The following is a 19,696-nucleotide window of genomic DNA, read 5'->3' as shown; positions in this document are numbered from 1 at the left end:
TACCTTTTAGCCAAATAGCTGTTAGCGGCTTAACAAAATACAGGTTGTCAACACTCCTTCCAAAAGTCCTCCAAGAAGTCTCTTTCCTAGCAGAGATTTCCTACAGACCGAAATAAATGCCATGGTCCAGAGAACAGCCTCTCAGCATCACAGTAAGGGAATGGGTGCTTAGGTGAACATTTAGGAGCAACTAGCTTCTTCACAGATGTCAGGTACACAGCATAAATGGTGACAACTGATGGTGCAGGGATGGACCGAGAAGTTCTGCAGTAGGCAGCCACGACTGCAGCTGAATGCACCTTATTTTAGAGCTGCTTTTCAAAATCTGTTGGTTTTTAAGGGAAGGTAGAGTTGCTGTTCTGTCAGAGTAGGGAATCTGCCAAGCAGCGTGGTGCAGGAATAAAACATAAACTTCATTAAATGGTAGGAATATATTTCTTCTAGTGGAGCTTTGTCTTTAGCAGCTGTGAGAAAGCTGGGCTAGTAAATACAGGGGCAGAGTGGAGTAGAAACTCTATTTACAGTGTGTATTTACATTGCATAGCTCTCAGTACATTTCTTTGCAATGAGTTTAGCACCTGGCTAAGTTTCTGCTAAACAGAGGCCCCGATACTGGCCTTTTTTTACAGCTGGATTGCATGCAGTCCTGAGTCACAGCCACAGAAGATGTGGCCAAGGACTCCAGCTAGTCCCAACATGCCTTATACTGGGGAAGCCTGGCAAAATACTTCCCCCCCCCCCAACCTGCATTCTTAATATTCCAACACCTAAAAATTGTACCATCATTGTTACTGTTTCCCAAAGAGTAGCCAAAGCACAGACATAGCTAACAAATCTTTATTTGACTTCAGAAGCAGGCAGCCAAATGCTAACACAAAGTGGAAGTGATGTGCTTCATTCAGGCTCCATCTACTGACAGCAGTTCACACTGACATGCATTTCACTTGATAATCTAAGAGGATTTATTGGGTTTTGGCTGCTTTTTTATTTTTGCTGTTTATGTTTGCTGATCTCACAAGTTTTTCCTAAAGCAAATTCAATAGCTTTCCTGTTTATTTTCAAAGCTATATACATGCAAAGCTGTCTCCTTGGGTGTTTCTTTCCCTTCACCTTCAGTCAGAACTGTCTGCATCTTCCTTTATGTCTGCAACCAGCTGCTTAGTGATGGGGCAAACATACTGGCTGGTAACTGCAGCCGCTTCCCAGGCATCACTGTCCGAGTGGCTGTTGGAAGGGAAAAATTGGGTGATAGTTTGTTATTCCTGGGGACACGAACTGCAGGAAGGGTGACAAGGCCACCTTGTAAAACTCAAAGATGACTCCAAGGAACAGATGTATGATAGAGGGACCCAGGTCACACCCATCTGCAGCCAGGTACCCCACAAACGCACAGGCAACCCTATTGGTGTTATTACCCCCATTTATTCTAGGCAATGTGCACAAGAGGTACTGAGGGCCAGCTTATTCCTAATAAAATTCCTCACTGATTTAACAACGAGATGTCTAACTGAAAGTGGTTGGTCACTAGGAAGAGACAATCCGCAGATGCTGGGACAGCCCAGCCTCAGGTGTATCTTTGAATCAATAACTGAATCAAGACAGGGTAGTAAAGGCTTTCTATTTTAACTCTCAGATCAGGTTTCCTAATGGGACAAACAATTGTTTCAGACCAGGATGACAACGCTATGATTAGAAAAAGATATTATTTCATTTCCCTGGGTTATTATTTTTAGTAACTGGCTTTTATACAGCATTTATATAGCACACCTTCGCGGCAAATCTCAATGCCAACTTGGCTTTAGGTAAGGCAAAACTGAGTACCAGGCGGGCTTGGCACATAGAAATAGAGATTACCGTGAACATAGGCACAGAAATCGAGATTGCACAGAGTCACATGCCACCTTGCAGTTAGATGAAAGCATTTGCTTTTCTAACTCTGCAAACCACACCTGGAAGTGTGGTTGCTGGCAGAGTGACAGGAGGTACAAAGTGGCATGGAGGGCTGCACTTCAGCAATGACAGTGCCTCACAAGCTGATGAGAAATGAGGCAGAAGTGATTTTAAAATATGGACAATTTAATAAATCTTCCACCCTTCCCCTTTTTGAGGATATTTTTGAGGATATCAGCCGAGTCCTCCTGATCTGCTGCATTACATCAGACTTCTGCACTTGGGGTAAAAACTGGGCATTTACAAGTTACTAAAGAACCTCTTTCGGCTTAAATACTGTGGTAATCAGGGCCATAGAGGTGACAAATCTGTCCCTCCTACCTGGTGTTTAGAAAGCTCTGGTACAACCATAGAAAGCAAAGTTCCTCATGGCTGCTTTCTTCCTCTCTCCCCTGCACATCAGTGTTGACTGGGCCTGGTGAGCTGGTTTAGATAAAGAAAATTAATAATAATTAACAAAAAAATAGTGTAACCACTACAGCTGTAAAGCAGCCCTGCTGTCTGGAAGGCAGGTTCACCCCCCAGGGCAACCTGCCTCATGGTCCACGCTCTGTTAACCTGCTGATTGTCTATAGCTGTGCAGGAGCAAAAAGAAATATCCTCTTCAAATCAGGCTCAGATGCTTTCTGGCTGGCAAAGGGACAAGTTTTAATATGCACTTGTACTCTGCCTCATTACCCAGTACCGGCATGTTCTTTTGCCCATGGATGTATACCTTTTTCAAGCATTTGGAAATTAAAAATCTACTGCATCTGCCAGGATTTTGTTAGTGGTGCATGTCCCAGAATATATCAAAGCAGTCTGAACAGATGGGAAGGAATCAATGTGCATTGAATCAGTATTTGCATTGAAGAAAGGACCAAGCTTGAAGAAAACCTCTCCAGACAATGCTGTCACTTCACAACGTACCAGCAGCAAGGGCAGCAGCAGCAGTTGTGAGCTGTATTGCAGTGCACCACATATAACTGATGATGTGCTCAGATACAGGGTCACTAGCTCCCACTGAAGCCATGTATCTGAATGAAAGACCCCATGTTGGCCATTATATGATTATGTCTAAAGCCTGCCTAGTTTGGCAGTCAGAGCCATGAGTGCAGACTGTGAAACCCAGAGGTCTTCCTCATTCTGTTACAGAGCCCATTTATCTACAAATGGTTTATTACAAGGTGCTTTATTTGGAGTAGGTAAATCACCTGCAGCTTTTCCAAAAAGGCTAAATTAAAATGCAAACAAAAAATCCCAGGCTGTGATCTGGTGTAAAGTTTTGTGTCCTATGGATTAAGCTTGAGATGCATATGCAATAGATAATGTTGGTTTATGCTTAGAAATGGCCTCAGTGAGGTCTGTGACCCGCTTTGCCTGCTGTGACTGGCAGGGCAGGCTGGTGGGATGTCTCTGCTACTGTACAGCGGCTCCAGGTGCAGCCTAGCCAGATGAAACCATCTTGCCCTTGTCTCAAGTTTTCCAAAGCACTGGTCATGTCACCCCGTTTCCTTGGAGCTAAGACCTGCACCCTGCATGACCCAAGCTGCCTTCTCATTCCCCAGGAAGCAGAGCTCTTACCTGCGCTTGTGGCCCATGAGATTTTGAATGAATTTCTGAACCTGAGCGTTTCCTCTCATCTTGCTGTATTCACTGGTAAACAGTCCATCTGAGTGCCTCTGGGACCTGAGTCAGGGAAAACACAGTAAAATGGCTGCTCTTTCCAACCATGTGATGTGGGATATATCACAGGACACAAAAGTTTCTCTCTTCCCACTGTCAAGAAGCCCTGTATCTCTCCCCTTCTCCTTTCATCTTGGGCATCTGATAAGGCCAGTGCTTAGGCTGGCTCTGGAGCTGGAGACAGCTCAGCCCCACAGTCATGCCAGTCATTGCTGGGATCCCATCTCCTGCTGGAGACTTCCATGCTCCAGGAGAGTGGTTTTGGCTGGTCCTTACCTCTCCTTGAGGCCCACCAGGTGTTTGACTAGCTGCTGCACATAGGCATTGCCATTCATCTTGCTGAGCTCACTGTGGAAAAGCCCATCAGCATGCCTCTCAGTCCTGGGAGGTTAGAAGAGGAAAAAAAAAGGTGAAAAGGCATGGTTTTAAGACCTAAGAACAGGCATTTAAAAATGCTCCCTCAAGGGAAGAGGGCTGCAAACAAAGACGGGCAAGAATTTTTGCCAGCTTCGCAAAGTTTCACCAAAAAAAGGCAAGTCGTACAGGAGTTTAAAAGAAATACCTTTGTTAACCATCACACAGAAAAACCACCTGCACCTCCTTCTTACTAATGCAATCACCTTACCATAAGGATATGGGAATGTGAGGTTAACACTGATTCAGCACAAAAGAAGATCAGTAGTTAATTAAACACTGGTTATGGCCATGGAAGGGCTGCAGGGGAGTCTCAGGTCTGTCCTCTTAAAGCCTAAGTGCTTTAGCCTCTCTGTGCTTTAATTGCCTCTACACAAGTGGGAGGAGAGACAGCCCTGCTAAAGTCTGGCATGAGATTATGAACTGGTGAACTTACAAGATTGATTATTTTTGTTATGTTTTCATGGGACTAGACTATCTGAAACAGAAACTTTCACCTCTATCAGCCCGTATAAGTACATAGCAGGAAAACAGACTCAAGTGTCTTTTTTACTGTAGTTGATCTGTTTAGGGTCCTGATTTTTCTCCTGAATTACGTCAAATCAACGTTTCCATTCTTAAGCAAGTAAAGAAGTTTACGACATTTGCACTCTAACTAAATCAATTTAGGGAAAGGAAAAAAAATCCAACAGCCTAGCAGATGCAAGCTCTAGAAGGAAGATAAAAGGCTAACTTTATACTTAGCAGGCTCTTTGAACAAAAAGCCACAGAGAGAAAGGAAGCAGAGGCACAAGAAATGCTTACCTCTCCTGGGACGGAAGAGATGCTGAGAAGTGTAATAGGACAATCATGGGAATAATTAGTTGCCACAGGCCAGTCATCTGGGAAAACATGTTCTCTCCTGAATTAAAAGCACAAGGTTTTATGAACACCATAACAAATGACTTTGGTACAGTTCAAACACCACACAGAAGACACAGCTATACAAATAACACTGCTATAATTAAATTAGGCAGGAATTTCTAAAGAAATACTGTTTTTGCTGGTAAAGTACAAAGATCAATAATTCAAATCATTCATGTTGCCAGTTAATTGGAAGTTGGTTTTAGTTGTTATCCCATCACCACCACCACGCAGTCCCAGAGCACAGGCCTATGGTTGGCTGTGTGAGATGATGTTTGTGCTGGAGTTTTGCTGTGAGTCAGTATAATATGCCTTGAATATGCAGACAGGTATCATGCGAGTTGATCCCTCAGCAGCACAACACCATGGAATAAACCATCTTCAACTATAAGTCGCTGAGAGCTGAGCCTTCAGGGAGAGGATTTAAAGTGCCCATGAAAACACACCACACAGACAGTTATTAATATACCTAGAGAATGCCCAGGAGAAATCTCTTTGGGTTTTTCAGACAAAAAAAAAATTGGTATGTACCAAAGAAAAGTTCATCTGTGCAGAGGGGAAGGGAAAAGCTCTTGTGTGTGCCAATTATCTGCCTATCCTCTAATCTTTCAAGAAGGAAAAAAGAAATAACACCATTTCAGTAGCAGCAGAACTTCATATTTTGGGTTTTTACTAAAATAAAAAGAAAAGCATATGTTGTTTATCACAAGCCATTGCATGTTTTTCCCTTTTATTTCTAGGCTCCTTTCGCAGCCCTATATCTGCAGAGATGTGTATGCGCCTTTATAAGAGGGTGCTTACATTTCCCCAAGGATTACACAGGAGCCATAGCTGTAACTTGCAATACACCCGCCTTCCTCCAGCAAAGAAGCAAACCTTGCTTTCTTAGTTGCTACCCTGGAAACTCTCAGATAGTACTTGCTAACCCAAAATCAAAGTCCTCTCACTTCGCTTTTACTTTAGTCTGAAACTAGACAGTACAGAGAGCATTAAAGGACTGACAGAGTCTCCTGAACACTTTCTAGCCACCCTTCTGGGACTGTTTGCTACTCTAAAGATGCTGCAAGATGAGAAGAGCCAAAAGGGGGAAGGACAAGAGTGGGGGATTTATACAGAAATCTATTCACTGTAAGCCACAGCACAAATATTTAATGGGGGTTCCAGAGCAGACAAGTGAGAGGTTTTGCATGATTAAGGAGCCAAGTTCATCTCACACACTTCTGATGCTTTAGTAGTGTGTTTTCCTGCTTGATTTGGCTTTGAGGGGGACTGAATAAGTAAAACAAGAAAGGCATTTCAAAGATGAGTTTCTTATTGGAGTCCAGACAAAACAGACTCTGCAGTACTGCTTCCCAGCTAAGGGATGTGAAAGAGCTTAAAACCACCACCAAAACCAGAGCACTCCACCCTTCAGGGAAGGGAAATCTGGATCCTGAGCCTGTCCTTCAGTCCGCGCAATACCTGCCATGCAACGCCTTGACCCCCATCCAGGATCTCACCACAGCATTTGACTTTCCTTGTGCCAACCCTGGGCAGGCATTTGTCTTGGAGCACTTAAAGAGCCCATTTTAAAGCCCATCCCTAGGTTCAGAGTTTCCCTGTCTTCGTAACCTTTCTATGTGTTAATCAAGTGAATCAGCTCATCTTTTCCCTTTCTGGACATAATTTTGTCTTGACTGTGCTGAAGTTGCTAGGAACAGTAATGGTTGTTGGGGCACTTCTCCTGTGTACCAATAATGATGTATTGCATTGAGATTTTTTAATCAGTCAGACCCCAGGGAGGAGGTAGATCTTCAGTGTCATCGCAGTGGAGCTGTATTAACTCTCTGAGATCCTTCTGAGCTTTTTATTGCCCTCCCCGGTGCTGGTGGCTTTCAATAAATGCAAACTCCTTAGCTAGCCAGAACCTTTAGCTGAAAGAAGAGTGCACCAAGCCAGCCTAGAACCTGGAAGCATCTCAGATCTTTCCAGCAGAAAAATCCTACTACTGAAGCGTCAGACTGCAGCCAAAGGTTTTGCTGAATCAAGGATGCCAATACCCTGCAGGAGTACTACTGCTAGGAGAGCTTCCAAAAAGGCTGATACACAGCCACTTTGCATACCTTCTTGCTCCTGCTGCTCTATCGTGCTCTACCTGAAACTAAAGACCACATTTCTGGAAGCCATCTGGTCCAGATGTTGTTTGGGCTCTGTTCCTTCTTCTGGTTACTCAGAGGAGGACACTCCCACACATTACAAGCATTGCTGTTCAGGGTATGGGTGGCCTCATGGCAATGGCTCAGCAAAGCATTACAGAAACCTGAAATCCACCACCCAAAAACTGAAAGAGGGGAGAAGGCAGCCCATCCAGCCCAGCAGCAGTACTCACCAGACTGTGGTCACTCCAGGCTCTCAGCTGTTTCACAGCTACAGTGCACCACTGGCCCATTTGTCTCCTTGGCCCCCTATAAATCTGCAGCCCTTATCAGAAGCAATTATTTGGGTAAAGATATGAATATGCTTAATCATGATTAACAGCAAATAATGCATCCAGGCTGGAATGTCCTTTTAATTACTCTCTAAATCTGATCAGGTCATTCACAACCATTCTGTGTAGTGTATTTCTGCTGACGGGTAATAATTCCTGCTTCTGTCTGTAATGACTGTAATTTGTTGGGCAAACATCCTCATACCAATTGATTCATTATGATTGTCATCATTATCTCTCCTCCTGGCTTAAATTACCAAATGATAGGAGCTTAATTTTCTGTTCTTTTTTAATCCTGGCTTGAGTTTTGTTTGCAAGTGACAGAAACTGTCAGTGAGTGTATGTGTGTACCTAAGATCTGACTAAACACTATGTCACTTTTTTAGGGCAAACATTGTCTGATCAGTAGAATGAGGGCTGAGTCTTGCATGAGGGGACAACCTCTTTCAAATTGTTGTTTCACAGCCATGTCTGGGAGAGTTCTGCTGAGAACAGACTATCCCAGCTTCAAAGCTACTGCTTATACATGCACAGAAAAAAATTCTGAATATATTGCCTGCCTTTGCTGGGGTTTGGAGCTGGTTGCTTTCAAATACTGCTACTAAAGGTGACATGGAAATGGAGGGAGAAAATAGGATTATGCCCTTTCTCTCCTCCTTTATGTTGTATAAAGTAGCTTGAAAGGATTAATCGTTGTAAATAAATCTTATTTTCCAACTGGAGAAATAAGAGCTATATTACACTTTTTCTTGTCTACTTATCTTCTTTTCTTTGACAAAGCAGATGACATTCTCCTGACTAGAGAGTTGGAAGGGACCTGATTTTCCCCGTCATCTTTCTCTGGGAAGAATAACCCATGCACTGATTGAGCAGCAAGACTCAGCACTCCTGCATGTGACTGCAGGCTGCAACCAGACCCCTGCAAAAGGGAGAGGAAGAAACAGTGGGGACATTCCAGGACTGGAGGACTGAGAGATGGCCACTGCTTGGATAGGGGACCCCATTTCCTCCTTGCAGACAGCACAGGTCAATCCTTCACACATCCAGGTATTTCCCAACCATTTCCTCACCTTTCTGTAACAACTGGTTTTTTTCAGCTGTGTTTTTGCTGGCATTCCTCCTGCAGCCCTCCCACCATCACTGATACAACTTACTGTAGGGTTACTGCCTCATTCAGTGCATTTCCTCTCCCTACAACCAGGTGCAGATGCATTGCAAGTCACATCCTTCTCCCATGGCAGCTGAAAGCTCTTCTGGGCACCCAGCCTTGCTTTGGGAGCCCCCAGTGACATTGGTACATCTGCAATTCTTGTATTTCGGTTCTTTGCCTTTAAATCTTCATGTTTTCTGTATTAATATTTTCTGTCTACATCAGTGGTGGCTGGCTTCAGCTTAGGCTCGTGGTGTTGCCAAACATCTACAACTGAGAAAGACCATGTAGGAACAAGGAGGGGAAAAAGTTAATTTAAAAAAGGCTAAGCAACATATAGGGAGCTAAAAGTTACTAATGTGATTTCCTTTGCTTTGTAAATAACCTCAATGGGTCTGAAGTGCCTCCAAGCTCTGGGGGAAACTCAGTTTGCTATAAGAATCTAAACCGCTCTAGCTAAGAGGCACACAGAAGAGGTTGCAATGACGAAGTGGCCCCATGATGGCAGCAGAGGGTGAGTAACGGGAAAATAAAAGCTTCTGGGGACTGAAGAACATGAACTACCCGATACATCTACTTGCAACAAAAAAAAAAAATGTGTTTGCCTTGTAGCAGCAGTGGCAGACAGTGAAAAGGCGATGGGGTAGAAAACTGCGTGGCCGTGCCCAGCACTGCTGTAACATAACACAGGTGATCACCATGGGCTTGAGCTTAAATGCAGCTCCTGAGGCCTCCCAATAAAGAAATTCAGGACCATGCAAGGAAACTCAAAAGCTTTGGCGAGCTGGAATTTATACCCGAATAAACTGGAGCCCAAACCAAATCCCCAGTCCTGAAATGACATCTGATTCTCCTTTAACCAGAATTAAAATTAAACTCTCATCAGGAGACATTTTGGAAACAGGAGTAAACAACAACACTCTTAGCAGTATTAGCTGAATGGAGCTCTGTGAATTTGCACCTCGCTTTTCCCGTTCTTCATTTGTGTGAGCATTCAAAGTGGGAGTTGAGATTCCCCTTGCCTGTATCCAGCAGGCACAAAGCATGAATAAATCATCCATTAATCCCTGTAATCTAACCCATCATCTCTGTGCAGCATTGTTGCAGAGAAAAGCTCCCCATCATTGACTGTAAGAACGACAAAGGAAAAGGAAATTATTGCCCTCACCTGACCCCTACTCCTTGCACAGCTGTCATACCTGAAGCTGCAAGAACTCAGAGCTGAACCGATCCTTGCCACCAGCTGCCAGTGACTTACCTGTTTATGGGACATAACACTCTTTAACAGGATGTATAGCAAAGTGCTGCAAAGAGGTAACACTAAGGAGCTCTGAGGCCATTGCTTGCACCAACACTCCTTGAAGAGGGCAGGGAGAGCTACCCCAAGACAGGAAGGAGAAGCATTCTATGAGCCTTGGGGCCACGCCTGAGCAGGAGGCGAGCTGCCTGGAGGATACTGCCAGGTGTAAAGCCACCAGAATCTTTGTGCTGTCACTTACGCTTAGGCTTGACACCAACTGATGCACAGCACAGAGAGACCTGTGGTGAGCCACATTAAGTAAATCCAGTTGCCACAGGTACAAGGGCTATTCACAGCATCCACGCTGTCGGCTGGGGACACCCTCATGCATGGCAGCAGGCAAGGGTTATGAAACAGAGGGGCTACCCCCACTTTGACACTGAGGCTCTTCATTGAAGGGTACTTAATGACTAGCACGCACAAGCTGACCCATCCCAAAGGCATTAAAGCTGAGAGTGGCATAGAGGAAGATCTTTTTTCTCTTCTTTACAGTGTGAGGAATGGGTCATCACAGAGCTACACAAGCTAGCCAGCTGCAACAAGGCTTTTATCACCCCATACCAGCCCTCTCACGCCTCAGCACCACCATCAGTCTCACACAAGGTTTCAAAGGTTCACCTACAGCCCATACTGTTTCTTCATCTTCTTCAGGCCAGTCCAACCTGCTTCTTGCCTCTGCTGCATCCACCTCCAGACCCCCTGCTTCTCCTAGGGCCTCTCCTCATCTACATGCAGGGTACTCACTCTCCTCCCTCTGCTTCTTCCAGGTCTCTCTTCATCCAAAGCTCCTCTTCCATCTCCCCCCTTAGAGCTATTTAACTACTTAGCAGGAACCAGCCACAGCTGCGCCTTATCCACATCAGCCAACCCACCACCCCTGAAGCCAGCCCACAGCTGTATATTATCAATGTTAATTAACCCAGCTTCATTCCTCTACAATTCCTGTACAGGGGTCACCAAGCCTTCAGTGTGAAATGCAGCATCTTTTAACTGTTAAATGTATTAGCTCCAAATGTGGCAAAATTTAAGGATAACACATGGGCCTGGCCTTTTTCTGTGTTGGGGGTAAAAGACACGAGAAACTGCATTTCAAAAAAGTGAAGGTTTTATCATAAACCTAGGTATCCTGACCCCATACCACAAGAATGATGCAGGTGGACTCTCAAAAATTGGCACACAGAACTCTAGGAGTCATTCTGAGTTTTGAAGGGGAGAAATTCCCATTCAAACTTCAAAGAAATTAATGCAGGAGATCAGAAAAGACTTTCTGGCTAAGGACCAGTGTGAATGCATTCAGGCTCCACCCCCAGAGAACTTCAAGAACAGGCTGGATAAATGCTGCTACCATGTCATCTGAACTTTTTTGGTCCTGCCTTGGACCAGGAAAGCCCAACCAGCCTTTGGGGTTGCTGTTTATCCAGGGCAACCCTTGCAAGGTAGCATCCGTCGCCAGCTTGTCCTCAGCTATGTTACTGCAGCAACTCAGGATCTGCTGGGGCTGCTTTTCTTCATGGAGACACCTTAATTGGCCAAAACGCACATCCCAAAATGCTCCTACAGCCTCTGCACTGGTGTCTTCGAGGTCCGTGGCTTCGAGATGGCTAAGCGCACGAGAGTCAAGACAGGCTGAGGAAGGTTGGGGAAGGACCATCTCATCCACCACACATGTCCAGCGAGGGTGTCGCAAGTCCTGATGAAGCTGTCTAGGTACAGCTGACCTTCGAGGAGCCCAGGAACAGGCTGGGACACAATCCAATGGCAGCACCCGCCGATGGCATGGGAGTTTATTGAGGTCAGATGGTACTAGGAGCTGTATGGCTAAATCCTTCCTACGTAAAATACCTTTTAATCAGCTTACAGGGTGTTCAGGAACCTCAACCTCCCCCATTCTTTTTTTCTTTCTTAATATACATGGTGTGAGTCCATGTGTGTACTGGGGATTTTCTCTTGTATGTTTGCAGGTGAGCCTTCCCCGGGCCAAGGAGTTGACCATGACGCTGCTATCTACTGAGAGCAGATTGGAGTAATTTTCTTGCATCACTCTCAGGTCTGTAAGAGAAAGGACCCTAATTGGAATAAGGGGATTGAAGGATTTAGCCTTCTAAATGCTCCTTTCTTGCACAGGATCGTTTCAGGAGTGGTTTTAATCTTTACCACCTGATTTTGTAATTTTGGCTGCAAAAGGGAAGAGTAGGGTGGGAGGAAGGGGTGATCAGGGGCAGCTGTTGGTGGGCTTGGGAGAAGAAGGAAGAAGAAAAATCTCAGTCCATATGGTCATGGGGCCACAGAAAAACACCAACCCCATTCCCAAGCCCCAGGGTGGACTCAGTTATTATTCCAAAACCCTGAACAGGTTAGGGAGCAATCCTTGTCTTGGAATAAACCCAGCGTCACAGAAGCATGCCAGCCCCTTATGGTCCCTTTTGGAGGTTTGTGCTTAAAACAATCCACAAAACAGAAGGAAAAGCCATGTTTATTCCCTTTTGCTGGCTGCCCAGTGCCTCTGTGTGTGCAAATGGGCTGTATCAGTCTCTATAAGGCTCACTCTGTGAGCAGGGACTATACACCTCCCCATGCCCAGTATGACAAGATACCTGGGTTTCATTCAAGTCCCAGCCTTGGCATGGGAGAGCCCTGCCTCTGAGGCTACACACCCTCCACAGCAGCACATGATTCAGCAAGGGGAAAATTACTCTTAGCAGAGGTGTCCGGATCTGGGATGTGCATGGCTGTCTCTTATCTGCCTATATAGTGCTCCACTCCTGAGCTGCTCTTGGGTTCATTTAGGTTGCCTGTCTCTCTGCTTTGTTTGGCTAGGCAGCAGAGTCTAACAAGGACCCTGGTTGTTGTGCTGCAACATATGGCACCTTTCTAGATTTGCACCAGTTTGAAAAGAAAGTTAAGATGCAGGGGCCAAAAGCATAAAATGTCACATTCCTGAAAGTGTCCCCACTTGCTCTGAAGTCTAGAGAGAAGATGCTGGACATGCTACTCATCGCCATGGTTGGCAGCACTGGCCAGGGGCAAGGACAGGAAAACTTTTGTGTTAGGAGCTCTGGGCTCTGCTAGAGCAGACCTCAGTCATTTTAATCAAAGTTTTATCTGCTTCCAGCCAAATCTTTGGGCAAAATCTGCAGTAAAACCCAGTTCTTCTGAAAGAAGAGATTAAGATAAATATTCAGTGTTTGGCTCACACTGGAAAAAACCAAAAAAGCTTCAAATATTTTGCTAAGAATTGGAAAGAGAAAGGGGAAAAGTGCCCCACTGGTACATGAGCGGTACCTTGGGTGCTGACAGAGTATCTTGGTTTTCCATGGTATGGGATGAGACAGGTCTTTGGCAGCTAGCCAGAATATGCCTTATACTCCTGCTCTGGAGCAGGGGTGGGTGCTAAGCCAAAGGGCCCCCTGAGGATGTAAATCTGCCTCCCTAGAGATGCTCTGCCTGGGAATGCTGGGGCTAAGCCCGGCTCATCCTGCAAATGCTGACCTCCTGTGCAGGCACACCTGTAGCAAGCAGGAGACAGCCTTTGGTTTGGAAGAGCTGCTATGAGGCACTACCCTCCTGTCAGCAAATCTTCCTCCCTGCTTGGGAACGGACATGGTAGAGAGAAGCAAGGGTTGGTTTTACTGGCACTGTGACCCAGCAAAGCAAAAGCCAGGCTCAACGCACAGTCTAGTTTTCAGATGAAGAGAGGAGCTCTCTTTTCCCAATCTATGTGTGTACTGTGGCTGTCTCTTTGTCACCAAGGAAGCACAAAGAGCTTTTTAACGACCTGCAAAGACAGGCTACTGCCCCCATCCATCACTTGGTGATTTTTACACCCTGTGGGTCTCCTTCCAAATCTCCTTTGAGGACTGCTGAAGAGGGTGCACTCTGCCTGTCCTCAGGTAGTCTCCACAGTGTGGGTTGATGGACAGAACACATACCTCTGCAGGGACACAACGGGACAGGACTGGGTGGCTTCCCCCCACCAGGACTGCTCTGGCCATCCTTGCCCTCCTGGCCCAGCATTGCTCTCTGCCCAGCTGGGAGCTACCTTGTAGCTTGGCACAGAGGAGCTCCAAGTGCCGTCTCTCCACAGCAGAGCTGTGCACTAATGCTCCCCATGCGCCTGGCCTTATCACAGCTCTAATTGGCATCAGCACCCGTAATCTCAGCCTCCAGCTGTTTGCTGTGTCTGGGGAAGAGGAGAAAGCACTTCAGGGAATTAATTTTAATTATAAGAATGATATGCTCTCTGTCCTGGCTGGCAGGCAGGCTTGGCCCAGCTGTTCCAGGTGTGCAGTGCCAGCAATGAGCACAGCAGCTCCTGACAGCTACACAGCTGCCTGGGCTTCATTTTGGCTGCATCCCCCTTTGGACTTTGTCAGGAACGCGAAAGGGCATCCCTCCCAGGCGAACAAGGACAGGCTTTGTGAAGATGAGAGCGGAAGGAGGTGCACTTATAGGTGCTTGCTGCTCACAGGCATGACTTTCCCGGCCTCTGTTGCCTCGTACTTGTCCTCCCCAGGAGGTTTTTCATAACGAGTGGCTCTAATAAGCTCACTGATGTTTTAAAACCAGTAGGGGCCCTTGAAGTATATTAATTTGATCTGCCCTATGACACAAACCCTTGTATTTCACCAGGTTACCCCTGCGTGAGATCAATTACATGGCTTAGTCTGAAACCAGGCATCCACAAAAACATCTAGTTTTGACTCTGAGCTAACAGAGACAGAAAATCCAACCATTTTCTCTGTAGTTGCATCCTCACAGCTTATCACCATCAAAAATGCATGAGTTTTTACACCTTACGTGGATTTATCATTACTTGCCAGAATGTTAAATGTCAAAAGATCTATTCAGTGTGCAGCTTCTTGGAGGGGGACTCAAAGAGCCTGGAAAGCCAGGAGAGCCATGCCATCCTCTCCCATCTCTTGCAAAGGTTAACCTGAAGGGCAGGATGCTACCTCTCTCCCTTTTCTCAGAAATGCATTACAGGCAGACTGTAAAGCAGGCCAGCTTTGCTGCAGATGATACTGTCACAGAGGATTGCTCGGCTAAATATGCCAAATAAAAGGAACACGACTGGCCTTAAAAGCTCTTAATTTTCCTCCCTTTCTTCTGAATCTGAAGACAGCCTCAGTGATCTGTTGCCCAGCTGTTAGGGTACTATTCAACAGTAGAGTTGAGACATATCTGTGCTGAAACTTTGGCCGATAATTTTGCTCTCTTTTTCTATTTAAGAATTCAATGTCTCAAGTGTGAAAAACTATGGTGATAAAAGTTCTGTGGTTTTGGGGAGACTCTGACAGATGTCTCGATTTACAGCCTCCTTGATCCTGAACTGGCTTACAATCAAATCCTCGATTAACTCATCCTGGGGGAGTCTCTGGGGGACTCTACCTGGCTCCTTGGCTGGCTGTTGGGGACCAGCTCCACTGCAGCCACTTTCAGCAAGCAGAGGCTTGCTGAAAACCAGTTGCACTGCTCATTTTCCTGACCTTCCTTTAAAAACACTGCAAAAAACAGTGAAAAAGCAGATCTCCCACTGTTTTGTTGGTTTGCATAAGAAATGGGTACTTTCCTGGTGCTGCCCTGAGCTGATCTCTGGCAGCTGAGTTTGTAGGTGGCTGGAGGGCAGTGATGGTGACATCGCTTTCACTAGCAAAGGCTTTGCAGGCCACAGGCTGCAGTCACAGATGCATGGCACAGAAGGAAAGGCAGAGGTTCTACGAGGTACTGGGTACCAGAGTCTCATTTCCCCCCACATTTGACAAGCACCGGTATGAGTTTATAGAGAGAGTGGTGTAGGAACAGATGTTTCTTTGATGGAATGGCTGGGGCACCAGTGTGCCAGTTTATAAAAGGGAAACTGAGGCATGGTCTGATGTGAGGCAGGGGTGTCCGTGCTGGCAGAAAGTGCTGCTATTCATATCTTGTGTCCTTCATAGCACCTACTTAGGAGAGATTAAAACATTTCTTTCTGACAAAAAGAGCAGCTGTGGGTGGCTTTCACAGTCTCTCCACCCGCCTGCCCTGAGCCAGCAGGCTGTCACAGTGTGGTGGGGGAACCGGGACACTGCACACTGTGCAATCAAGCAAAAAGCGCTTGTTCAAAACCAGTGACCACACTTGACACATTCCAAAGGTGCTCTTAGGTATTCACTGTCCATCAGTTTGACATTTAACTCTTCTTGCTTTCCATGAGGGTCACAAATGATTCTGTCTTTTGTCATCTTTTTTTTCTTGAAGTGACATGAGATGGCTTCCTTGGGTTCGTTGAAGTACTGATGTTGATGAGATCTTCCTTCTCCTTCACTAGGAGGACAGTTCCTCTTATCTAAAAATGGGATTGTGTCTAATTCTTATACCTGCCAACAGAATATAAGGGTGCCTTTCTGCTGCTTTTGCTCTTCAGGATTCACTGTACCCCTGGAGACACTGTCGCACAGCAAAGCCAAATCAGTTGGCCCACACTAGTTGGCCGGCTGGGAGCTGGCCTTGCAGGATATGGTTTACAACCACTGAGTCTGCCAAGGGATGTGCTACAGGCAGAGTGGCAGCAGGCAAACACAGAGGAACCATGGGACTCAGTGACAGTGAGCAAGGATTACTGTAGCCTGTGAGTTTGCAATGAAAGAGCTGTGCTAATTAGTGCTTTGCATGGCTGCTCTTTTTTGGAAGTCAAAAGCCTTATTTCACATTAGTTTAATCCACTTCAGGATTAAACTAGTTCAGGATTAAGGCACTGTTAGTCTGGAATAAGGGTTTCCACACTGACAACTAAGAGTCATTCTGCACTAACCCACAGGGAAAATCAAGGTAATGAATATAAATTAACTGTTAAAGTGGATTAGATAAATGGCATTAATCCCTGCGGGAAGGCAGAATGCCTGCAGTCACAATTCGATCCTGCTGCCTTTGCTGCTCAGGTAGTTTAAACATAAATAAATGAAGGGTATTCTGTCCACAGAGGGTTTCAGTGCAGTTTCATTAATGCACTTCAGGGCCTCCTTTAGCTAATTTGAGTTGATTTCTTAGAGTAAAAGGGCTCTAGTAAAAGTGGTTCCACTGTACCAGCTGCTCGCCGAGTGAAGGCTACGACAGCAGTAAGTGTGCCAGCAGTTAGGTTTTAGGGAAACAACCACCATACCGGAAGAGCTGTGTCCAGGTGATAGAAACCACAGAGCAAACTCGCGTATGGTTTTAAAAAAGACTGGTGGGGTAGTTTTGTCCCAGTTTACTGCACTGGATTAACATTTATCTTCCTTGTCTGAATTTCACAGCAAATGAGCTCTTCTTAACCTGACAGATATGCAGACATGCTTGTGCCTACCTGAGTCCAACACCAACTGTTCCCAAAGGAATGTAGAAATACAGGTGGATCCAAAGGCATGTGAGTACCCCCTCCAGTGCTGGTGGCTAACGGTGCCAGATTCGGAGGAGGCTTGGTCCCATTCAGAGCAGATGGAATTGTCTCTCCTGTGCTCGTAGGACTGAGCTTGGTCTTAGCACACTGATTTAAGTGCATGTTAAAGCTGGGTCAGCTGGAAGAGGGAGGTGACCAGACAAACCCATGCATATTGGGATGAACATGAGGATGGCAAACCTATATAAGGGTGGGAGAGAGGGGTAATACAACTCAGTAGCTACTAAAGGGATGGCATTCTTGCTGGCTTTAGAAAAGACTTGGAAGTCACACCTCTGGAGACAGTATTTGGCAAGCCAGATTGCGAGTGAGGTGCTGAAACCAAGTTAATTTTCTCCTACTCATGTATGAAATTGTGGAGCCCGAGGCAGCTGGGTAAAATAGACTGTGTGGATCAACTGCTGTTAACCCACTCCAAGGAAAGGACAGTACCTATGTCTGTCCCCATGGCTGAAAACAGGGTTCTGGCTTTTCCATGCTGCACACGCTGAGAGTTAATCATGTCCCCTTCCAAAAAAGAGTAATGGAACTGGGGGGAGCAAGGGCAGGGGCTTGGAGAGAGGATTTCTTTCCCAATACTTTTGATAGAGGTCTCTTATTTTAGGTGACATAATTATGACAAATGTTGTGAAAAGTGTGGCTGAGTGAAGGCTGCCTGAGACTGCAGATGCACAGGTACCTCTCAAACAGCATTATCCCAGTGGAACATTTACTCTGGTTTTTTTCTGTCTCATTTTCAACAGTAAGACACCCTGGCCCCCATGTTCAGCCTGTGACCTGGTACACCACCTTTGCTCCCACACCTGCTGCCTATCCAGTTGTTTCCTCAATCCTGCATTGCTGCAGTTGATTATTCCTGCCCAAGCACAGGATATATGCAAAATTTCTTTTGAATTGCATCCTGTGTTTGCCAGACAGTTTCTCCAACTTGTCAAGACCATTTTGAATTCTTACTCTGTGCTCCAAGATGCTCACAGTCTCTCCTGTCTTGGTAATATCTTCAAATTTTGTTAGTGGACTCTCTGGACCCTCACTCAGGTCAATTATGTAAATATTAAATATTAACAGATTCTGTGGAGATCCTGGGATACAAGTTTCCAGTTATTCACCCGACCTGTAATAATTTCACCTGGTCTTTCCTCTTACATTGCTAAAGGGAATGCCATGTGAGACTGCAGGTAGCGCTGGAGTTGAGATACGTGATATTTACTATTTGTCCCCATATCTACAAGTGCTCCTAGGTCTCACACAGAAACAAACAAGCTCTGTTAACTTTGGGATTGGAACAACTCGGGTTTCTCTTTAGTGCCCTGATTTTTTGTCTCCCTCTGTTTAAAAATAGGCAGCGTTTGCCATTTTCTGGACTTCTGGAGACTTCAGTGTCCTTCAAATACTCTTGGAGATCAAAGGTACCGGCACTGATTTCTCTGATCACTGTTTATGTTACTGCTTTGAGTCTCCTGAGGAAAATACCTTCAGGTAAGCCTGACTTAAAATAACCTTCTACTCTAAACACTTGCTTACCTGTTAGTTTTTTTTCTTTCTCATGGAGTTTTGCGAGGGTCCAGCCAAGACCCAAGAGTCCTTTGATCTACCATAACAATTGCAATACAGTGCTTGTGGGGCCAGCGCCTCTGCTGTTTCTGAGTCACATATGTGTGGTCAAGCTCATGCCAAGGAAGACATTGTGTCCCAACGTACAGAAATCTGCCTGTAGGAGACTCAGTCCTTGGTTTTTATCTTCCTACAATGCCACTTTTACAATAGGAGTCACTCAATGGCCCAAAATGCACCATTGCAAAAAAAGCCAAGCAAATCATAAACCCAAATAAAAGGGGGGGGGGGGGGGGGGGAATAAGACAAAAAAAAAAACCCTGAAACAACAAAAAAAACCCCAAACCTCAAACAAGCCAACCCTAAAGCACGCCACTGCAAAGCCTTTTGGTTCTATTGTCATGTTTAGCTTTGGAGGAAAGGTGGTGTTTCTTTACCACTCACAGACGCTGCTGTGGGGCGGGAAGCGCGGGTTGCCGGCCGCCAGCCGATTGCCGCTGCACCTGAGGAGGGTGGCTCATCGAAGAAATTTTAGCTGTGCCAGTGCGGAGCTGCTCTCTCCCTCCTGCTCAAGAGGCAACGAGAAGCCTAATCCTGGGAGAAGGAGACTGCTCCACTGGACGAGGAGGCTGGGGTAAACTGGGCAGTGAAGGGCGAGGCGTTAATGCCGGCGTTTTTTTTGGCAAAGCCCCGGCCTGCCAGCACTGCCTGGCCACGGGAGCTCGGCGACACCCCGGGCTTGGTCCCAGGAAAAGCATCCCCTCCGAGGGGGCTCCTCCAGGGCCGGGCGTGCCACCCGGCGCGCCCTCACCCGCGGGCCGGGGTCCCCCGCGGCGGCAGCTCCCCCGGGGCCCGGCGGGGGGGCACACCGGCAGCCTC

At 46.1% G+C, this 19,696-nt stretch overlaps 2 protein-coding genes across 9 annotated transcripts in view; both read right to left on the bottom strand.

Annotated features, from left to right (window-relative positions):
• The window catches only part of CDHR5 (cadherin related family member 5), a 20,579-nt gene extending 16,959 nt beyond the window's left edge, over positions 1-3,620 (bottom strand). For 3 of the 4 annotated variants that reach the window (XM_027795318.2, XM_027795320.2, XM_027795321.2), the window contains exon 1: positions 2,272-2,369. The gene's annotated coding sequence lies outside the window, so the exon portion shown is untranslated. Of the gene's footprint in view, positions 1-2,271; positions 2,370-3,513 lie in introns of those variants that run through there. The other variant, XM_027795319.2, reaches the window with a different exon arrangement.
• Positions 774-19,696, bottom strand: SCT (secretin). 5 transcript variants are annotated; one of them, XM_055813291.1, is made up of 7 exons: positions 19,255-19,696; positions 7,301-8,822; positions 4,834-4,930; positions 3,892-3,996; positions 3,514-3,618; positions 2,272-2,373; positions 774-1,224 (listed from the first exon to the last, which is right to left on the bottom strand). In XM_055813291.1, the coding sequence occupies exons 3-7, from the start codon at positions 4,920-4,922 to the stop codon at positions 1,113-1,115; spliced, it is 513 nt and encodes a 170-aa protein (XP_055669266.1). In that variant the 5' UTR covers positions 4,923-4,930; positions 7,301-8,822; positions 19,255-19,696; the 3' UTR covers positions 774-1,112. The 5 variants fall into 5 exon arrangements, with proteins under 5 accessions (XP_055669266.1, XP_055669267.1, XP_027651127.1 ...); XM_055813292.1 differs by having other exon boundaries at positions 19,262-19,696; XM_027795326.2 differs by lacking the exon at positions 7,301-8,822 and having other exon boundaries at positions 19,262-19,696.

Source organism: Falco peregrinus, chromosome 9 (assembly GCF_023634155.1).
Source record: "Falco peregrinus isolate bFalPer1 chromosome 9, bFalPer1.pri, whole genome shotgun sequence".
Taxonomy (NCBI): domain Eukaryota; kingdom Metazoa; phylum Chordata; class Aves; order Falconiformes; family Falconidae; genus Falco; species Falco peregrinus.
The sequence above is the reverse complement of the archived record's forward strand: the minus strand, read 5'-3'. Positions and strand labels throughout refer to the sequence as shown.